We start from the raw sequence: 18,564 nt of genomic DNA on the forward strand, positions 1-18,564 counted from the left end.
AAACCAGAAGAGGTACATTGAAACGCTCAATGCGTAACATATACATTGAAACACTCCATCAACCTTGGCACAAGTAATTGCCTATCTAAACTTTTGAGCAATATTTCTACAATATCGTACTAATTGGCTATTTCAGTGGTAACATGTACAAGGGCCCAAGTAATTTTACTATAGAATGAAATAAAATGACAGCATGATTTTAGTGTACTTCAGTGATAGTTAGTAAATCATAAATCCTCTGAAAGAAAGGCCATAGCACTTGAGCAATTACATCATTTATAGATAACAAACTTCTTCATAGGGTGCCTACATTTGCCACAAACTACCATTCCTTGAAGTAATGGTTCTTCACTAGAGAGAGTGACATCATAGTCATGACCACAAGGTCCAGAAAGAAAAGATGGTTCAAGGGAATTTATAAGTGCATTCAAGAACTCCAACCCTGCAACACTTCTACCCCATCTGGGAAACATGTCAAGGCATTCCATAATCTTTTGCCCTTCAAGTCTTACCATATCCATAGAATTAGATCCTCTCCCTATCACTGCCCAGTTCTTGCCATTGTCATCCATATCTAGCAGTACTGACACCTCATGTAGAACATGGTCAGTAGTTTCCGGCTTTCCTAGTCGGAGTTTTGATCTTCTTATACTTTCCAGCCTAAGCCAGAAGAACTGAGATTTTATAAAGGACAATACACTACTTAGTTGTTTATAATCAACCATAGTTAAAATGTTCCTCATTTGTTGACTTGAGCTCCTTTTGCCAACATACACCATCTCAAGATTTACTCCTGCACTTTTTATATACTCCATCTTTCCAGTGAATTCTAGGATCCAATCAATGTTGTTGCTTCCATAGATGCAAATATTTTTGTCTTCTTCTACCTGAAACCAGTGCAATCTTAGCTTAAGGGGATAAGAAGATATTAACCGAGCATATATATGAAAGAACAATGAGGCTTCATAGTATAGAATTCATACCCTTTTGATCAAAATTGGGTCAATTGCATCAACCATAAATTGCAAGGTCCAGTTCTGTTCTTGCCAAAGTTCTTTCTCTCTTGAAGCAGAAAAAGGGTATGCAGTAACACCCCAGATAATTAGCATGTCAAGTACATTTTTGTTTGTGACATTCCCTTGTGAATCTAACACGACCATGACCGGCTCGTTTTTGTAGTTCCATGCTTCTTTTATAAATGTCACCACTGCTGAGTTGAGAAGCCAGGGTTTCCTTATTGAGTACCAAGGAAAAATACTTGATAACAAATCAAAAATTGTCGCATCAGCAGTGGTCCATTGACTGGAAACTGGAATGGGGATCCATATGATCTTGTAACTTCCTTCTACATTCTTGTAGTGGGGATGATTATGTGTTTGCTGAACTAGCAAGAGTGTTTCGTCTATAGAAAGGAACTCTGGCCTTGAAAACAAGAGTATGACTATCTTGCCCTTCAGATCAGATACACCAAGCTGTTAACAAATCCGAGTGAGATGGTAAACCAGTTGAACTTATATTGCGAAGGGTCAAAATTAGTTTCCATTTTGGCAGCCTATATGCAGTTCTGTTGAAGAGAGTAGAGTATGAATTATCAGGAATATTAACAGTAAATAAGGCTCTTTTGATGTTTTAAGCATCTCGATTTACTAATAGTCTTATGTTTGGATGGTATCTTGAACTTGAGTAGGCTTTTATAAAACATACCTTTGCTTGTGAGGAGCAATCCTTGAGTGGCAAGTCATCCCTCATAGCGAATAAGAGGCTAAGCACCTCTTGGTTGTCCACTTGGGTTTCCTTGAAGACATTCATCAACTTCCAATATAGCTTTGTCTCTACAAGTTTTGCAAAATTGTCATGGTAAGTACCAAGTTTAGTCGAGGATTAATGTGCTTCATCTCGTAAACATTGACCAGTAATTACCTATTTGCTGATGACAGATTTCCACCTGCTCTCTGAGATGACTGTAAATGCTGCGCAGCCGATACACCAAACTTAAGATCTCCCATGTTGCAATTATTGTTGAATCTGAATACTTCAAGACATATTTCCTTTCATAAGTATAAACCAAACCATGTAGTGAATAGGAAAAACAAATTAACTAAAGCGCGCAACGAGTAGTTATAAATAACTTATTAAGGCTAACAAAGGGAAGGAACATGTACTTGTTCAGATTTCATGGATGGTGAGTCTGTGATTTGCGAAGAGCATCTCAAGATGCCTCTAACGATCCAGTAGGCAGCTATGTAGATGATAGACTTTGTAGCATTCTTTGCCTCATGATCCAACTCTACATGTGAAAGGGGTAGCTTTTCAAACTTGATGATATACTTTGTCACATCCACCATTGTATTGACTAACAAACTCAGAGCCTTAAACCGAGGCTTCAAAGGACTCAAGTCAGCAGGCAATTGCTTAAGCATCGTGACTGACAATGCCAAGGAGTTATTTGAGCATAGCTGCATTAGGAGCCTAAATTCACCGTAACTTGCTACAAAAGATGCAAGTACTAATACCACTTTTGCATCCCAGTTATAACTTCCAAGCAAATCAAATAATAGCATTGTCCTAGTGTGTAGAGCTTCTTCGTCAGGCCACTTGCAAAGTATCTGCCATTGTAACATATTGAATGATCAAAACTAATTGTATCTGAACTAAATAACAGGAGAAAGAGAGGTTGAACTGCATACCTCATGTGAAATCTTACCAAATGTCTTTCCAAGCGGTTCATCTAATTCAACCACTTCCATGTTATTTACTAAATATACATCATCCGAAACCTGAAAGCAAGTGTTTGATGGGATCAAAAGCTTGGAATAGCTTAAAAACTACATCATTGAGACATAAACTAGACTCCATGTACTTATGCACCCGTACATATATACTACATATATCTGCAGTGTATTTCTCTACATCATTTCTATTTGTGTTGAAACTTGAAAGCAAGCAATATGCTAAGAGTCACAATCTTGTTCTAAGGGAACCAAAAAATAGAAAATAATATTGTTAAGAATGTACTGCAGATGTGCAACAAATGGGAAATTACTTCTTCTGCTGTAGTACATAGCATGATGTTCTCCACAGCACAAAGAAATAGCTCAGAATCAAAATGACGACCATCCGGGTCATGGCTAAGCAACAGCTTCTTAATCAGGACTTCTTCTGCTAAAGATGATATGGATTGTGGCAAGAAGGGATCAGTTTCAAGCATGTTCATGATGGCCAATAGGTGGTATATTGGTGAACCTAAGGACAAGTAATACATGAGTAAGCTACTATGAGCTAGCTTTTAATAGTTTTATGCAAATAAGTAAAGAAGAAAAAAGGCCAGTGAATGCTCCAACTTGATCTGCCTGGTAAAATCTAGCTATCTCACTGTTTACAATTCCTAAAACTAATTTCACGAGACCGTCTTTTGAGAAAAGTTGATATTCAAGATGTTTGAGTACACCAGACAATAACATAAAATCGGTTGATGGTCTCCTGAAGGTGGCTGTGTATATTTTCGAGCTATGGGACAAGGATGACACAGTTCCCCTGCTTCAGTATATTTCAGTCTTTCTTTCGTATTTCTCGTTGACAAGGCATACGAATCAAAAGATATGAGCTCGGCTAACACAAGCATCTTATTTGTTTCTAGAGAAACGTCAGGGTACGATGATTTCAAAGAGAAGAAACTTCACTGATTAGGGTTTAGAGAGAAGGGACTTACTCTGGACTCATGCCTGTGATCCCCGAAAGCTGTGATGCAGCAATGACAACACTCCGAATTGTCCAGTAAACAGCTGTGGGGATATGATCAGTGGAGGCGGTAGATTCTAGTTCAGTGGTCAAGTGCGGATCACGGCGAACCTCCTGTAACTGAACAATGCACTTGGTCACTTTGAGCACGGTGTTAACCAAATTGTTGTAGGCATCAAACTTTGATTTCAGAACAGTGCATGCTGCAAGTGAGGATCTGGGAGAAGAGCTCAATGTCTTGTGTTGCCTGCCAATGGTTTTGGCTCTAGATAGAGAGCTATATATATAGGTCATTTGAAAAATTAAAAAAAAAAGGATTTTCATATACACCCAATTTTGAAAAGTAATTTTAAATAAAACCCACCTAATATTCCTATTTAATAGAGATCTAAAATGTATCAATTATGATACATATTATGTCCTATTTTTTTTAAATTTTACACAATTGCCACCATTCAACTATAATATATAAACATAATAAATAAGCTTAATTGATACTGTCTTAAATACCTTGATTATGAGTTTTTCTTCTAACACTAAATTTTTTCAATCAATTTACAAGAATCATGTAGTTTTCTTTATTTTTTATGAAAAAATCTAGGTGAAAGGAATTCATCATCTAATCTATACATAAGATAGAATATAATATAAATAAGAAATCTGATTAGAGTAAAATGAAGAAATTTTACACTGTCCGTAGGACCATGTGGCTTCTGATGTGGTCATTCATTCTTTTTAAATTTTGACATGTGGATTTCTATGATGAAAAACCATTTTACCTATTTTGATTTTTTAAACCCTAAACCCTATAAACCCTATACCCTACACCCTACACCCTAGCTACACCCTAAACCCTATACCCTATACCATATACCCTAACCCTATACCCTAAACCCTATACCCTAAACCCAATTTTGGGTTTCTTTTTTTAGGTATATTATCATATCATGCCCTACTTAATAGGTATATTAGAAATGTAAGTAGTTGAGAGTAAAATGTTCTCTCGATCAGAATTGGAAATGATATAATAATATACCTAAAAAGAAGAAAATTAATCAAAGAACAAAAACATGTACCTTACAATTAGACATTTTTCAACTATAAAGAGACACCAAATGTAAGCTTAGGAATGAAAAGAATCATTCTATTACAAATGGCATACTTCTGTATATAACATATATATACACTCAAGTTAGTAATAACAAGGTAAGAAATTAAATAATGTAATTGACTATGACAAAGTTAAATCAAACTAAATTTTAGCTCAGTATTTGAGTTTCAAATTGATGCTAAAATTGAGAAAGATACAAAATTTAGCTTTCTACCGTTTGAATGGCAAATAAGAGAAACCGAAAATGAATAAAACTATTAATTATAGACATTTGCTCAACATGGTAAGTTTGCTTCTGTGGAGTGGGTGTAAAGTGAAAAAAAAAATATGTATGGGTTTATCTTAAAAGATGTCTAGTATTTTGGGTTTTTATCTAATTTTCTCTAAAAAAAAAAAAGGGAGTGAAATCCATGTTCTGCTACCTTGCTTCCATTAGGGGTTAGATATTGATTTTATTTAGACAAGGGCTTGGACACAAGATCTAAGGCAACTGTTTGGTCGCATTCAAAATCTTTTTTCACCTTCACAAAAGGTCATCCCCGATATTCTTACTCTAGGAATATAATATAACGTATACTGCTGCTCAGAGTGAGGGCACGTACAGCTGGATTTTTCAAGTTGTTACTCTCTAGTTGTAGTTGGGAAGAGTGTTTGTTCTCTAATTTTGTTTAGAACTATAATGTCAAGTAGATGGACGAGAGAGTTCATGTTTTCTGATCAGCTACATTAAAGGGAATAACATTATTTGAAAGATTGCAGGCAGGAGCTGTCCAACTCTACCCTTTGAAACAGCCTCTGTGTATTCTGATCCTCTGTCCAGCTCATACTTGCAATTGCATATCTGATGCTGAAGGCAAAGCTTATCTAGCTGCATCTTTTTCTTATAATATGGGGAAATCAGTCTATCATTCTTTTATAAGATCTTTGTATATTTGTATTACTAATTAGTTAGAACAACAGTATGAAACTAGTCTACCGCTTCATGAAAATTTTGAAATTATGAATTGGCATTTGACACGACAATATATCTCATTCATACTTCCATCGTTGGCTGATGGATGTGATTCTTCTGATAAAAAAATTCAATGTCTCTAGGCCGGCTATCCGATTAATTACATTATTCTGTCTAGTGTAGATTTGCAAGATCATATTAGTATATATATACAGCTCCACTAAAAGAGACTGTTCTTCTGTAATAGAGTTTTAGTTTGGTGGCTTTGCACTCAAAGCATAAGCTATATATGCTTCCCATTTACAAGAAAAGCATACAAACGTAACCTACTGATTAAGCTGATTTTCTTTACTGAATTCGACGTTTCCTAAACCTTATTTTCTTTACTGATTAAACTTCCAAAGCTTTAGTCATGCTCTCATGATCTCATTCTGGGGCCGGACCATATATACATGCTATCTGCTTTGACTATTCAAAGCATAACCTAATAAGAATAAGACACAAGATGGGAAAGCTTTATGCATGACAAGAAAAAAAGGTTATATATGCGAGTGCAAGTAGGAAAAGGAATGTAAGATATGAAGCAAACAGACAAATGGAATATCCACAATTATTATAAAAATAAAAAAATAAAAAAATTGTAGATGGTCCCAAAACATAAAAACCTTCAGAAACGAAGTAACGAATATCCACAATTTCATCTTCATATTCAAGTTTTAATGATGATCACCAGCGACTCCGCTGTGAAGATCAAATTCATGTTGCGCATATGTTTCGATAAAACAAAACTTGCAGGATAAGAAGACAAAATTAACCCTTGATGATCAAAGCTTGCAGTAAGTACACCAATTTTCAGATGTACGATCGATGTGGCATGTTAATTAATTAAGCTCATTTCCGAGACCACTTCTTTTCACTCACTCTGAACTGGCCAACTGCAAAAACTTTAACACTCTCCTTGTGAATTGCCAACAAAATATACAGATGTACGTTTTCATCTATAGAAATTATATACGAGTTTCATAGTTGAAGACACTAGCACTTTTTCTTCAAGCTTCATCCTAGCATGTCTCTTAATGCATGTCTTCAATATGCTCTGGACTATGAGAATAAAGGACTCGGATCTTCTCCTAACCTATTTTGCCCAACCTTGCCTAAGCTTCTCACCAGATGATGACATGTGGATTAAGGCACATCCAATGGCTCAAATTGAATTTTGTCTTATTTTCACTCTTTTTTACTATTTTTGTTATTGAAAAGCATGCTGAGAGTTGGGACTGAGACACAATTCCACTGAAGACTATACACAGAGCCTCTCTTGATAGTGCTAAGTGGCTTACTCTTAAGGACCCATTCTTCTTTTTCTTCTTCAAATCTTGTTGTTTCTCATTCCTATGCTTATGGGTTTTTGTTGTTTTCTCTGCCAAGTAAAACTCATTTTTAAAGCAGTGATTTTTCAAGATCCTATCTTCGAGTTTGGAGTTGCAAATCAGTTTCAAGGTTCAAGAACACCCATTTTTTTGTTTGGTGGAAAATGGGGCGGAAGCTCCAATACCAAATATTTACCAGGAGACCTTAACTGTAAGCCATAACTACTATCAACAGCCTTCACTATCCACATCACCAAAAATTGAAAGGTTGAAGCTAGCTTTATGGGATTCTTTTTTCTGATGAATGGGATTGCAAAATTTTAATTTTGATCGAGAGAAGAAATACTGTGGTGATAAGGAGAGAACATAAAGAAAAGAACAGATGAGAGAGAACGAGGAGGAGATACGGCGAAAGAAAAGTAGAGCAGAGAGAAACGAAAGAAACAAAGTGGATGTGAGGAAGAAAGGTAAGCCCTTAGATCTATGAAAAACACGTGTCGTCATTTGGTGAGAAGGTTAGGCAAGATTAGGCAAAATATAGGTTAAGAGAGGATCCAGGTCCGAGAATAAACTGTTGAGTCTTTGAGAACAAGTTTTTCGAGATCAATAGCATTCTTTATCAAACGTATGACAAGTTCAAAATCACTTGTGTGACCAAAATACACTCTTCCACTTCAACTATCTTGAGGTAACGATGAGAGTATTTTTCAGCTTACATGATTTTTATTCCTTTTTGAGAAAATAGACAATATCATTAACTTGTCCACGGCCAGAGACCAGAAAGCGCTTACATCAATTTGCCTACTCACAAACCAAAAAGTCTAGTTGGCAACAGGCAATAACAAAGTGACATGTAGCCCTCATTACAAATGCGTTCAGTTAAGCCTATCACACCTAACTTCCAACAATTCCTATAAAAATTTCATGTAGCAATAATACCCGTCGCCTACGGACCTCAATTGGTGTATAACAAAGTATAACCAAAATTTAAACAAGAATAGTCTTATATCAGATGTCTAGGTAAGAAACAAGGAAATTAAGCTACTTCCTTGCCCTTGTTGTTAGGGCTAGCCTCTCCCCTATCGAACTTTGGGGTTGAGATACATATGTAGAGGCGGAGTAACCAATTTATTTACAGGCTTTGGCACTTTGTTCTGGCTACCAAGAGGCCTACCAATCTTCTTCTTCTTCAGTTAGACCAGGGTTGAGTCAAGATCAGACTCTGATAGCCCTAGAGATTCAACATGCAGCACATGAACCTTTCCACCAAGAATGGTTTTGAGTTTCTTAGGAGAAGGAGTATAATGCCCTTGCCTCTCTCGCTTCCTGGAAATAGTAGATCTTACCAGGTTAGGGGAAGCCAAAGCAGAGGTAGCTGTAACCAATGGCTCTTCACCACCATCACCAGTAGATGAGCTTCCTTGCAAAATCGGACCCAGCGGCCTAATATCAACACATTCATTCTCAGGAACCAAAGCTTATGTCCCTGCTTTCTCTAAGCGCCGAATTACCGACTTCTTCTTCTCATTCTACTTTGGATGCGTAGCAGTAGCCTCTGCCAAGGTGCCTGAGGTTTTGGTTGTAAAAGCATAACCAGGTGGAGGGACTGAATGATGGAAATTCAGAGACCTAGCCACCGGATTAATAGTCGAGCTCTCATCACACCTCACTCCAGAATGACTGACGAGTCAACAAATTGAGCAACGCCCTTGAAGGTTCTCATACTCAAATTTCAGAATTGGTTCCACTCCTTTGGATAGGAAGACACTACGTTCAAGCAAAATAGGTTTCGATATGTCATGAGTAAACATAAAACGCATCTTACCTCGCAAGAACTCCTTGTCATAGTTGACATATCCACCAAGAAGGTTGCCAACCAATTTCAGGTTGTCTAGTTCTTCGAATAAAGGAGGAATACCCAAAAACCTAGTCCAAATTCGTACATAACGACCTCAGAAATGGGAATAATACCATCTAGGGATGGGCATATGGGGGCGGGGATGGGACTCCCCATCAATGATGCGGGGGCAGGGTTATCAATTTCCCCGCCGGGGGTACGGGGGTGGGTGCGAGGCTCACAATTCCTTAGTCAGGAACCCTGTTTTGGGTTTTTTATTTTTTATTTATTTTTTATTTTATTTCTTAACTCTCTAAAACAAAACAAAAGCTTTAGGGAAAATGAAACCCAGCGAAAACTAGCAAAGGAGCCGCCATGATATTGTTAAATTGAAACCCAAACGCTTTCACCAGTGATTGTCTTGTTTTGGGTTTTTTATGGTTGCTAGAAACTAGAGAGGTCTTTTCTTGCGAATTGATAGTGACATAGTGTTCTTTTGCTCACTCTTTAATTGCTTTGCTTGGATTTAATTGCTAATCCATGATCTGATCCAACCATTTGTTTCTGGTAAGTTTTTTGTCTGATTTTCAGTGTAAAGTTTAGAATCTTTGCCTTTGCCGCTTTGGTATGGTTTCTGGATTTTCTGATTCGGGTGCATGGATTTTCTGTAGATTCTATTGAATTGTTTAGTTGGTGATGTTAGAAATAGGGATTGGATTTTGGGTGATTCAAATGGATGCTTGAGGTGGATGCTTGAGGCATATGAGCTCTGGTAAATGCAGGGTGGAGCCTTAAATGAAATGAACTGTGAATAACTGCAATACTGCTACAGGGGGGCGTGGTTAGGGGGAACCCATTTCCCCGCGGGGTGGGGTGGGGAACTTCCCCTAGATGGGAAACGAGGCGCGGGGAATATCAGAAGTGGGGGTAGGGGTGCGGAAGTTAGAGAATCCCCCATATGCCTATCCTTTTTTACCATCATAAGGTTCCAAACACACATGAGCACATTCATAATATCATACTCCTCCCTTAAGAACCTTATTGCGCTCAATGACAATTTGAAAGGAAATCTGAAAAAAGGTTTTCTGCTCCCTCTTAAATTCGGATTGGATGTTGCACAATCCAAGTCCGATGAAAGTGATTGATGAAAGTAGCAGGATCCGCTGCATGCCGAGTCAGAGGTCGGCCTAGGAGAAACGATTAGGAGGACCGGCAAACAGGGCCACCCCCAATCTTGTCGAGGTCTGGAGCAACCCCACCGGCAGCCAAAGCCAAAGAGGCCGCAGCTTGCTGTGACAACATCAATGGAGACCATAATGATTGTGATGTAGTGAGTTGAGATAAAAGGATCAAATATGAGAAGGATTGGCATGAAATTGTGGTCGCGGCGCTAGCGTTTTGAGGAAAAAGTAGGGTGAGCAAAAGCTCCTAGTTTCTTGGAGCAAAGCCGACTCTGTATACAAGATCTTCTCTTGGTAGGGTAGACTTGATTTCTATTCCTTCTCTTTTATTGGATACATAATAATTTTGCAACTTCAACACAAGTTTGTGCACGCAAGGAGATGCCTGAATGAACGAGGCTAATTGAAGAACACAACAAACATTGTCTACTTCAAAGCTTAATTCCAAATTCCTAAGATTTACTAACATAGGAAGTACAAAAGTCTTCTTCTCAAGCTTGTGTGGACGTATTTAAAGAATCTATAGTTGAGGAACACAGCACGAAAGTTGCGCCAATGCAATCATTGTATGATCTACAGTGAAAGAGTACGAAATGGATACTCAACAAGTAGCGGCACATTCCTGAGAACCAATTTGATTATCTCATATCCAGCATAACTAAATGAGACAAGGTTTAAATTAGAAATATCAACGTCTTTCATATCCGAACACATATGTATGTCTAAGTACTTCAATGCAATTGATGGACCAACAACGCTTAGCTTCTGCAACTTCCTAGAATAACGCACCGATAATCGTTCAAGAAGTGGACAGTTGGACATGAAGCCTTGTTGGTCTTGCCTCAAGGACGGTAGTGATTAACAGAAAAGAGGTTGTTGACTAGCTTTGCTGGAAATTAAACAAAGCAAGAAAGTTTTTGGTTAAATCTACTTACCGATATATATGCATGTGTTTACACACTCTATCTACTGATCATTAATGTTGAATAATGTGAAGATGATTTTTTGTAGGAAAGCTGTGGAAGACTAAAAATATCAGGCAAAGTTAAAAACTTAAAATACGTACATATTTGGAGAGTTTGCTTAGATATTCTTCCCTCCCTTTGTAGACTAGTTGCAAAAAGAGTGGTGATGGAATCACAATTATGTGTGTTGTGTGAAAGCAGTTAGACTACTTTACATTTATGCATGGATTGTGATTATACCAAACAGGTATTTCATATGAATCTCATTTTGAGGCATACTTTTCATTGGTGGGGAGCTATCCATGTTGATGCTCTAACTAGGCTGAATCAATGTGCTCAGGATCTCTAGTTAGAGCATTTTGGTGAATTAAATTTGGGTAAAATACTGTATATATATATAGTCTTTGTGGTTTGAAGTCGACATCTGTTTAGTCCTTATGGTTTTATTTTAATCTGAATTGTCCTTTAGGACTATTTGGATGAATAATCGTGACTTTAAGGACTATTCAGATTAAAATAAAACCACAAGGACTAAACAGATGTCGACTTCAAACCACAAGGACTAAACAAATTTCAATTCATTAAATTTTCTTTGTGGAGCATATGGAAAGAACGCAATGACAGAGGTTGAGAGATCATACTTTTGTGAGATGGAAAGCTCCTCCTTATGGTGTTCGAAAATTCAATACTTATGGGGATTTCAAACACTCTACAAGAAATGGAGTATGGAGGTGTGAGTTTTGTGATTCGTGATTGGGAAAGAAATTTGGCAGCAGGTGGTGCTTTTTCAATTACGGGATTACTATCTGCAGAACATGCTAAACTCTTGGCTTGTATCAAGGCTGTGGATTTGGCTATTGATCACGGTTTCTCTCCCTTTATTCTTGAGACAGATGCTCAAGAAGTTAAGAGACAGATTGAGGTAGTGCAAATGCTTAAATACTTCGCTTTTAGGGCGAATTTATGAAGATTTGTGCTTTAAATTAGCTTAGCAGTGTGCTTGGAAGGTTTAGTATGTCAATAGGAAATGTAATTTTGTGACACATATATTGGCTGCTCATGCCAGTTCTCTGGCACAAGAGGAACTTTTTTTCTCTCCACCTATTCTTTTACAAGCCACAATTGCAGTTGGAATTTGTAATAATGTTTAATTTGTTTTCTCATCTTCAATAAAGGATTGGCAATTTTGATTCAAAAAAAGAGTATTCTAATATGCAAAAGCAGACAACATATTATACCAAAAACTTCTGAATCCAATCATATTATTGACTAACCAAAAAGATAAAGCCTAAAGAAACTATGTGAAAAAAACAAAATTTTAAAACCATTATGTTGAACCTCTAGTGGCCTACGACCTCAATTGGTGTAAGTGTCTAAAAAGCAACACAATATGACGGTTACATTCAAGAGAAAAAATATGGCAGGGATAGAAGCAGAATGCCCCAACAAGACTACCCATCCAAGCTAGATGAAAGGATATAGGAGAATTCGGCCAAAAATAGGCCTAATATATTATTTTATTGAAACAGTCCACCTATGCAACGACCCTAACCGAAAATCTCAACCCCGCCCTTCAACGTTCCAACGGCCTCCAACGACCCTCAGCCATCACCAAGCCTCCAAAAGGCCGACCGAAACGCCTAGTTTGAAGAGAACTGTCATTGCCTAACTAGACGCACAAACTCCCAGCCTCTGATATCACCAAACTTCGATATGAGTTCAATAAACCGTCGTAGCCTAACTAGACTCACAGACTCCCAGCCTCTGGCCTTACATCACATCGTCGAACTTCCATATGGGCTCGAGTTTGCTTGCATGCCGCTTTAGGCACATCTCTCTTTCTTAGTGTCACACTGAACTGAATGAAAATCCGTCACAACCAAGACCCCGTTAGTAGCGGCGAGCGAGAGCGGATTGGGGGTTTGAAGAAAAACAAACACGAAGCTTCCTACGGCAAAGTGTTCACTTCTTTTTCGCTAGATTTCATTTGATTTGTTGTGGATTGGATGATGGAAAAACCAGCAAGCCAATCTCCTTGATTCTCAAGTCGACGGCACAGTGAACTGTAATTGTGAAAAGGTTGGAAGATCTGGCCAAAGAAGGTGATAGCCCTGTAGATTCGTTCCCATGGTTCGATCATTCCCAGTAAAATGCGGCGTGTTCGAATTCTGATCGATACATCGCCGTCACTACTTTAGGAACGTACCCAACTAGAATTAGTCAAGCCCAATCACCCTTAGTCCAAAGTCGTCTCTTGAACCACCATATAGATGCTAATTATCGACCTTGATCAAGAGTTATAAATCACCTTGACCCGACCCATTCAAGCTAGCCAAACATGACGCAACCTAAACACCTCTCTGTCATAGCCACAAACTCGATTCTGATCCTTCACTCCCAACATCGATCAGATTGGAGCACCTAATCCACCTTCATCGGAAGTGACATCAATACCAAACAGAACCAGTCATTGCACCCACAAACAAAAAGCAGACGCCAATGTCGAAACGCCGGATCGCCTCCAAGTTGATGTCGCGCCCATCTTTCATATCACCACGATTGAGTGTCCCACCTCACATAATCACTCAATCACAAGTCCTCAATAAGACGGTCGCCGTCACCAACAGAAACCCTAGGATTTCAATTTGAGATCACTCCAAACGAGTCAAAGGTCTCCTTTCTATTTTTTGTGATCACATCTTATTTCAAAATCTTAAGACAATTTTAATCTTTGGTAATTGAAGTAAGGGTAACACTGAAACTCTCTTAATAAAAGATGGAAAAAAAAACATGGTATACATAAGAAAGAGTTAAGAGTTGATCAAATGATAAATTATTAGTCAACTAATTAAATTCATTTTTATTCCTTCTTTCTTTTTTATAAATAAATTCATTGTATTCCTCATCTTGATATTCGTCACCTAACTAAATTTGTTAATGTCATGAATTCACCCCTTGAAATTTAAAATGGTCAAATCAGTATTTTGGAATTATGTAGAATTGAAAATAAAAAATTTGTATTTTCTTACATGGAGTGACAATAAGGGCTCTTTTATTGTCCTTTTACAATCGTGGCTACAAATCTTAGACCTCCTTAAGGGCCCTTTTTTATTGTCCTTCTATGATAGGGTGCGTAGCAGCTTAGGGCATTTATTCCTCCACGCTGGAGTCCATCTTTTGGGAAAAATTCATGCAACGGTTACTTTGAGTCAATTTGTAATCTTCATGCACATGGAAACAATGTATTTACAGCATAAATCTGATAATCAGATTCATCAAATCCACACACAAAAAGAAATTAATCTAATCTGGACAGTCAAAATTATAGTAATTTGATTAATTTTGATATTCATGCATATGCATCGCAAAATCCTGTCAGCAAAATCTATTTGCCAATTTAACTCTTTCAAATGCTATATAAACAAAACCACCGTACCACAAATGTCACAAAACCAGCTCTCTATCTAATTAGCCATGGCAGCAACAACGGCATTTGTACTCTTCCTTCTTTGTGTCTCTCATTTCTCTTGGGTCTCAGCTAAAGGGGGATTCACCATTGACCTAATTCACCGTGACTCACCTCGCTCTCCCTTCTACAACCCTTCAGAAACTCCATCCCAACGCTTGAAGAATGCCTTCCACCGTTCCTTCGGTCGACTCAGCCATGTCAACCCAACAGCTTCCTCTTCAGTAGCTCAGCCTAACCAGGCCGAGTCCACTATAATCAACAACCGCGGCGAGTACCTCATGGAGTTGTCTATCGGAACACCACCAGTTCCGATCAAGGCCATCGCTGACACTGGAAGTGACCTCATCTGGACTCAGTGCAAGCCTTGCGTTGATTGCTACACGCAAACCGATCCTATTTTCGACCCCTCAAAATCGTCTACTTACAAAACCATTCCTTGCGCTTCAAACCAATGCACTGAGTTGAAGGGCAAGTGCCCCACCGCGGGGAACGGTTCAAGTTCAGCTTGCCCATACGAAGTGAACTATGGTGATCAGTCACACACAATCGGAGATATTGCCGTGGATACCCTAACCCTAGCTTCCACTACCGGGAGAGACGTTTCCTTCCCAAAAATCATTATCGGTTGTGGCCACGATAATGCTGGAACATTTGACAAAAATGGGTCTGGAATAGTTGGACTCGGAGGGGGTGACGAGTCACTGATTACCCAACTGAGCACTTCTATAGATGGAAAATTTTCGTATTGCTTGGTCCCTTTTGCCTCAGAAGGTGACCAGACAAGCAAGTTGAACTTTGGTGACACTGCTGTGGTTTCCGGCACTGGCGTTGTGTCCACTCCCATCGTCCAAGATCAAACCAAAAAAACCTTCTTCTTCTTGACATTGGACGCTATAAGCGTCGGCAACACGAAAATTCCCTTCTCATCATCATCATCTTCACCCTCTGGTGACGGCAACATTATAATCGACTCCGGCACCACGCTAACCATACTAGAACAGTCCTTCTACTCAAACCTAGAAGATGCAGTTGACAAGGTTGTCGGTAGGGAGCGTACATTCATCCCAGGGATTCCAATGTCTCTTTGCTACACCGTGAGTCTGTCCGAAGAATTGAAAGTGCCAAATATTACTGTAAATTTCAGTGGTGCGGATGTGGAGTTGGAGCCAAAGAACACGTTTGTTAGAGTCAGTGACGAGGCAGTGTGTTTTGCTTTTGCACCGTCGCAAAGTCTTTCGATCTACGGGAACCTGGCTCAGGCAGGTTTCGTGGTAGGATATGACCTTAAGAAGAAGACTGTGTCCTTCAAGCGAACTGACTGCACCAAGGTCTAATTTGTATTTAGTTGTTGCATTTTTTTTTTTCCCTTTCATTAATATATAATAATAGTGCTCTGTGTCCAGAACAATCAAGATTCAGTGTTTTCATTTCAGCTCTTATGATGGTCCATGTTAGAAGAATTTCCATTGTAAAGTACTTGTTCAATTGAATCAGAAGAGGTGGATTCGATATCCTGTTCTAGTGTTCTTCGTAATTTATTTTTTCGTGAGTTTGTCTGCTTTTTATTTTGTTATTTGGGTCCTTTAGTCCTTATACTATACTTCTCGATCTCTGTCTAGTTTTGCTACGTTAAATAGTGGGAAACAAAACAGTTTGGTAGCCATGGATTTCACGTACGTACATCCAATTGAAATGAACACTGATTCAAAAGCATAGCATACTGATAATTGAGGTGATGATCAAGTTGAGCCATCAGAATCGAAGTTTCAATCTTTTCGGTTAGAATCGAAGCTGACTAACCCTGGCCTGACGGCTTGACCTCTTCATTTTTCCAGAAAAAAAAATACTTACCATGCCATCAACCCCATTTCTTCGACCCTTGAACGATATACAGTAACTAAAAAAACAACGTGCATGTTACAATGATATTTCAATTTATTCAAAACAAAGTTCAATGATATTTCAATTTACTTTCCATTAAATAGAGGATGTGGAAAATCAATGAAAGCACTCATGAAATCTTGCCATCATCAAAGATGTGCCAAAAGAAAGCTCTTGAGTAAGATTTTGCATTTTTTTTTTCGCTTTAAAATACTTGAGCTAGATTCATTTTCGTGTATTTTCCATACAATCTTCTCAACCACCATGGTTGCGATTTTGGTTAACCATCCTCTCCCCATTGCAATGGCATTAGCATTATCTGTTGCATACTTGTTGCATTTTTCTCTAGTACAAGCTGACCGTAATGGCGGCTTCAGCGTGAAGCTAATTCACCGCAACTCCCCATTGTCTCCTCTCCACAATCCTTCAGAAACACCCTCGCAACGCGTGACAAATGCTTTGCAACGTTCCATCAACCGTGCCAATTTCTTCGGATCAACTAGTTTGTTACCTTCATCAAACGATCCTGAATCCACAATAATATCAGACAAGGGCGAGTACCTCATGAAAATATCAATTGGCACTCCTCCTGTAGAAATCTCAGGAGTTGCGGATACAGCTAGCGATCTTACATGGATTCAATGCATGCCTTGCCGCAACTGCTACAAGCAAAAAGCTCCGCTCTATGATCCGAAGAATTCCAATACATACAAAGTGGTTTTTCGCCCCTCAAGTCAATGTCAATCTGTAAGTGGAACCTCTTGCTCTGATGAAGATATCTGTTACTACAAACGGTTCTATAGGGATGGATCCTACAGCAATGGAGTTGTATCAACAGAGACAATCACTTTCAACTCCACTAGCTTAGGTCAAACAATTTCACTCCCACAGATTATAATTGGTTGTGGGCAGAATAACAGTGGACTCTCTAATGAAGATGGATCAAGCATGATTGGACTCAGTCGTGGATCAATGTCCCTTATCTCCCAAATGGATTCTTCAATTGATGGAAAATTCTCCTACTGCCTTGTTCCAGCTTTTTCACAACTCAACTCTTCAAGCAAAATGAGCTTTGGCAATAATGCTGTGGTTTCTGGTGCCACGGTAGTTTCTACCCCATTACTTTCAGGTATGGTATAAATGTTCACATTAATTTCTAAGTTTCTTTACTGCAATGTACTGATATTTGTTAGTGTTTCGATATGTTTTCGTTTAGGATACTAATTAAACTTTGACATATATGTACATTTCGATATTTGTCAGAATTTCTGTTAACATCCTTAACTCCTTGGTTTCAGGAGACCTAAAATCTTACTATTTCATAAAGCTGGAAGCAATGAGTGTGGGACGAAAGAGATTGCAATACAACAGTACACTGATGACAATAGCTCCAGGAAGGGGAAATATCATAGTTGATTCTGGGACTACACTAACAATGTTACCAAAGGACTTTTACGATAGGCTGGAATTGACAGTGACAAAGGCCATAAGATTGAAACGAGTAAAAGACGCTAGTCGCTACTTAAGCCTTTGCTACAAGACCAAATCGACTATAACAGCTCCCATAATCACTGCACATTTCACCGGTGCCGATGTCAAGTTGAAAGCTTCGAACACTTTCATAAGAGTGTCAATGGATGTTGTTTGCTTTGCTTTCAAACCCATTACTCAAGGTAATGCCATCTTTGGCAATATGGCACAAACGAATTTCTTGATAGGCTATGACCTCAAGAAAGAGTTTCTCTCTTTTAAGCCAACTGATTGCACTAAACATTAATTCTAGTCGCGTATTACATGACGTAATAAGACGCATGGTGCGTTTTCCTTCTCTGAAAGAAGAGGTATAGTTTTCTTTCAGAATAAGATCATTGACCAGAAATGCAATCCCAGTTTTTCACAAACCAAAACTGAATTTCATCCTCCAAAGTGGAAAACTAGTCGCTCTTATTCATCTTATCACCTAAGAGAAATGATGACAAAAATTGACATGGAATGCTTACACAAGCAAGAACCAAATTTCATTCATAAATCGGGGCACATGTTATAATTACACTTTTCAC

At 38.4% G+C, this 18,564-nt stretch overlaps 3 protein-coding genes across 3 annotated transcripts; 2 read left to right on the plus strand and 1 right to left on the minus strand.

Moving 5' to 3' along the window:
* Nucleotides 1–272: 272 nt before the first annotated feature.
* LOC101294898 lies at nucleotides 273–4,032 on the minus strand. The gene is made up of 8 exons (XM_004308595.1): nucleotides 3,723–4,032; nucleotides 3,044–3,243; nucleotides 2,688–2,777; nucleotides 2,163–2,606; nucleotides 1,946–2,048; nucleotides 1,705–1,832; nucleotides 984–1,472; nucleotides 273–887 (listed from the first exon to the last, which is right to left on the minus strand). The coding sequence occupies exons 1-8, from the start codon at nucleotides 4,030–4,032 to the stop codon at nucleotides 273–275; spliced, it is 2,379 nt and encodes a 792-aa protein (XP_004308643.1).
* Nucleotides 4,033–14,628: 10,596 nt separating this feature from the next.
* Nucleotides 14,629–15,957, plus strand: LOC101295182 (aspartic proteinase CDR1-like). Its single transcript, XM_004308596.1, has one exon. The coding sequence runs from the start codon at nucleotides 14,629–14,631 to the stop codon at nucleotides 15,955–15,957; it is 1,329 nt and encodes a 442-aa protein (XP_004308644.1).
* An 811-nt stretch (nucleotides 15,958–16,768) lies between these two features.
* LOC101295469 (aspartic proteinase CDR1-like) lies at nucleotides 16,769–18,281 on the plus strand. Its single transcript, XM_004308597.1, has 2 exons — nucleotides 16,769–17,633; nucleotides 17,803–18,281. Exons 1-2 carry the CDS (start codon nucleotides 16,769–16,771, stop codon nucleotides 18,279–18,281), a joined length of 1,344 nt encoding a protein of 447 aa, XP_004308645.1.
* The last annotated feature ends 283 nt before the right edge of the window (nucleotides 18,282–18,564 follow it).

Source organism: Fragaria vesca, linkage group LG7, assembly GCF_000184155.1.
Source record: "Fragaria vesca subsp. vesca linkage group LG7, FraVesHawaii_1.0, whole genome shotgun sequence".
Classification (NCBI taxonomy): domain Eukaryota; kingdom Viridiplantae; phylum Streptophyta; class Magnoliopsida; order Rosales; family Rosaceae; genus Fragaria; species Fragaria vesca.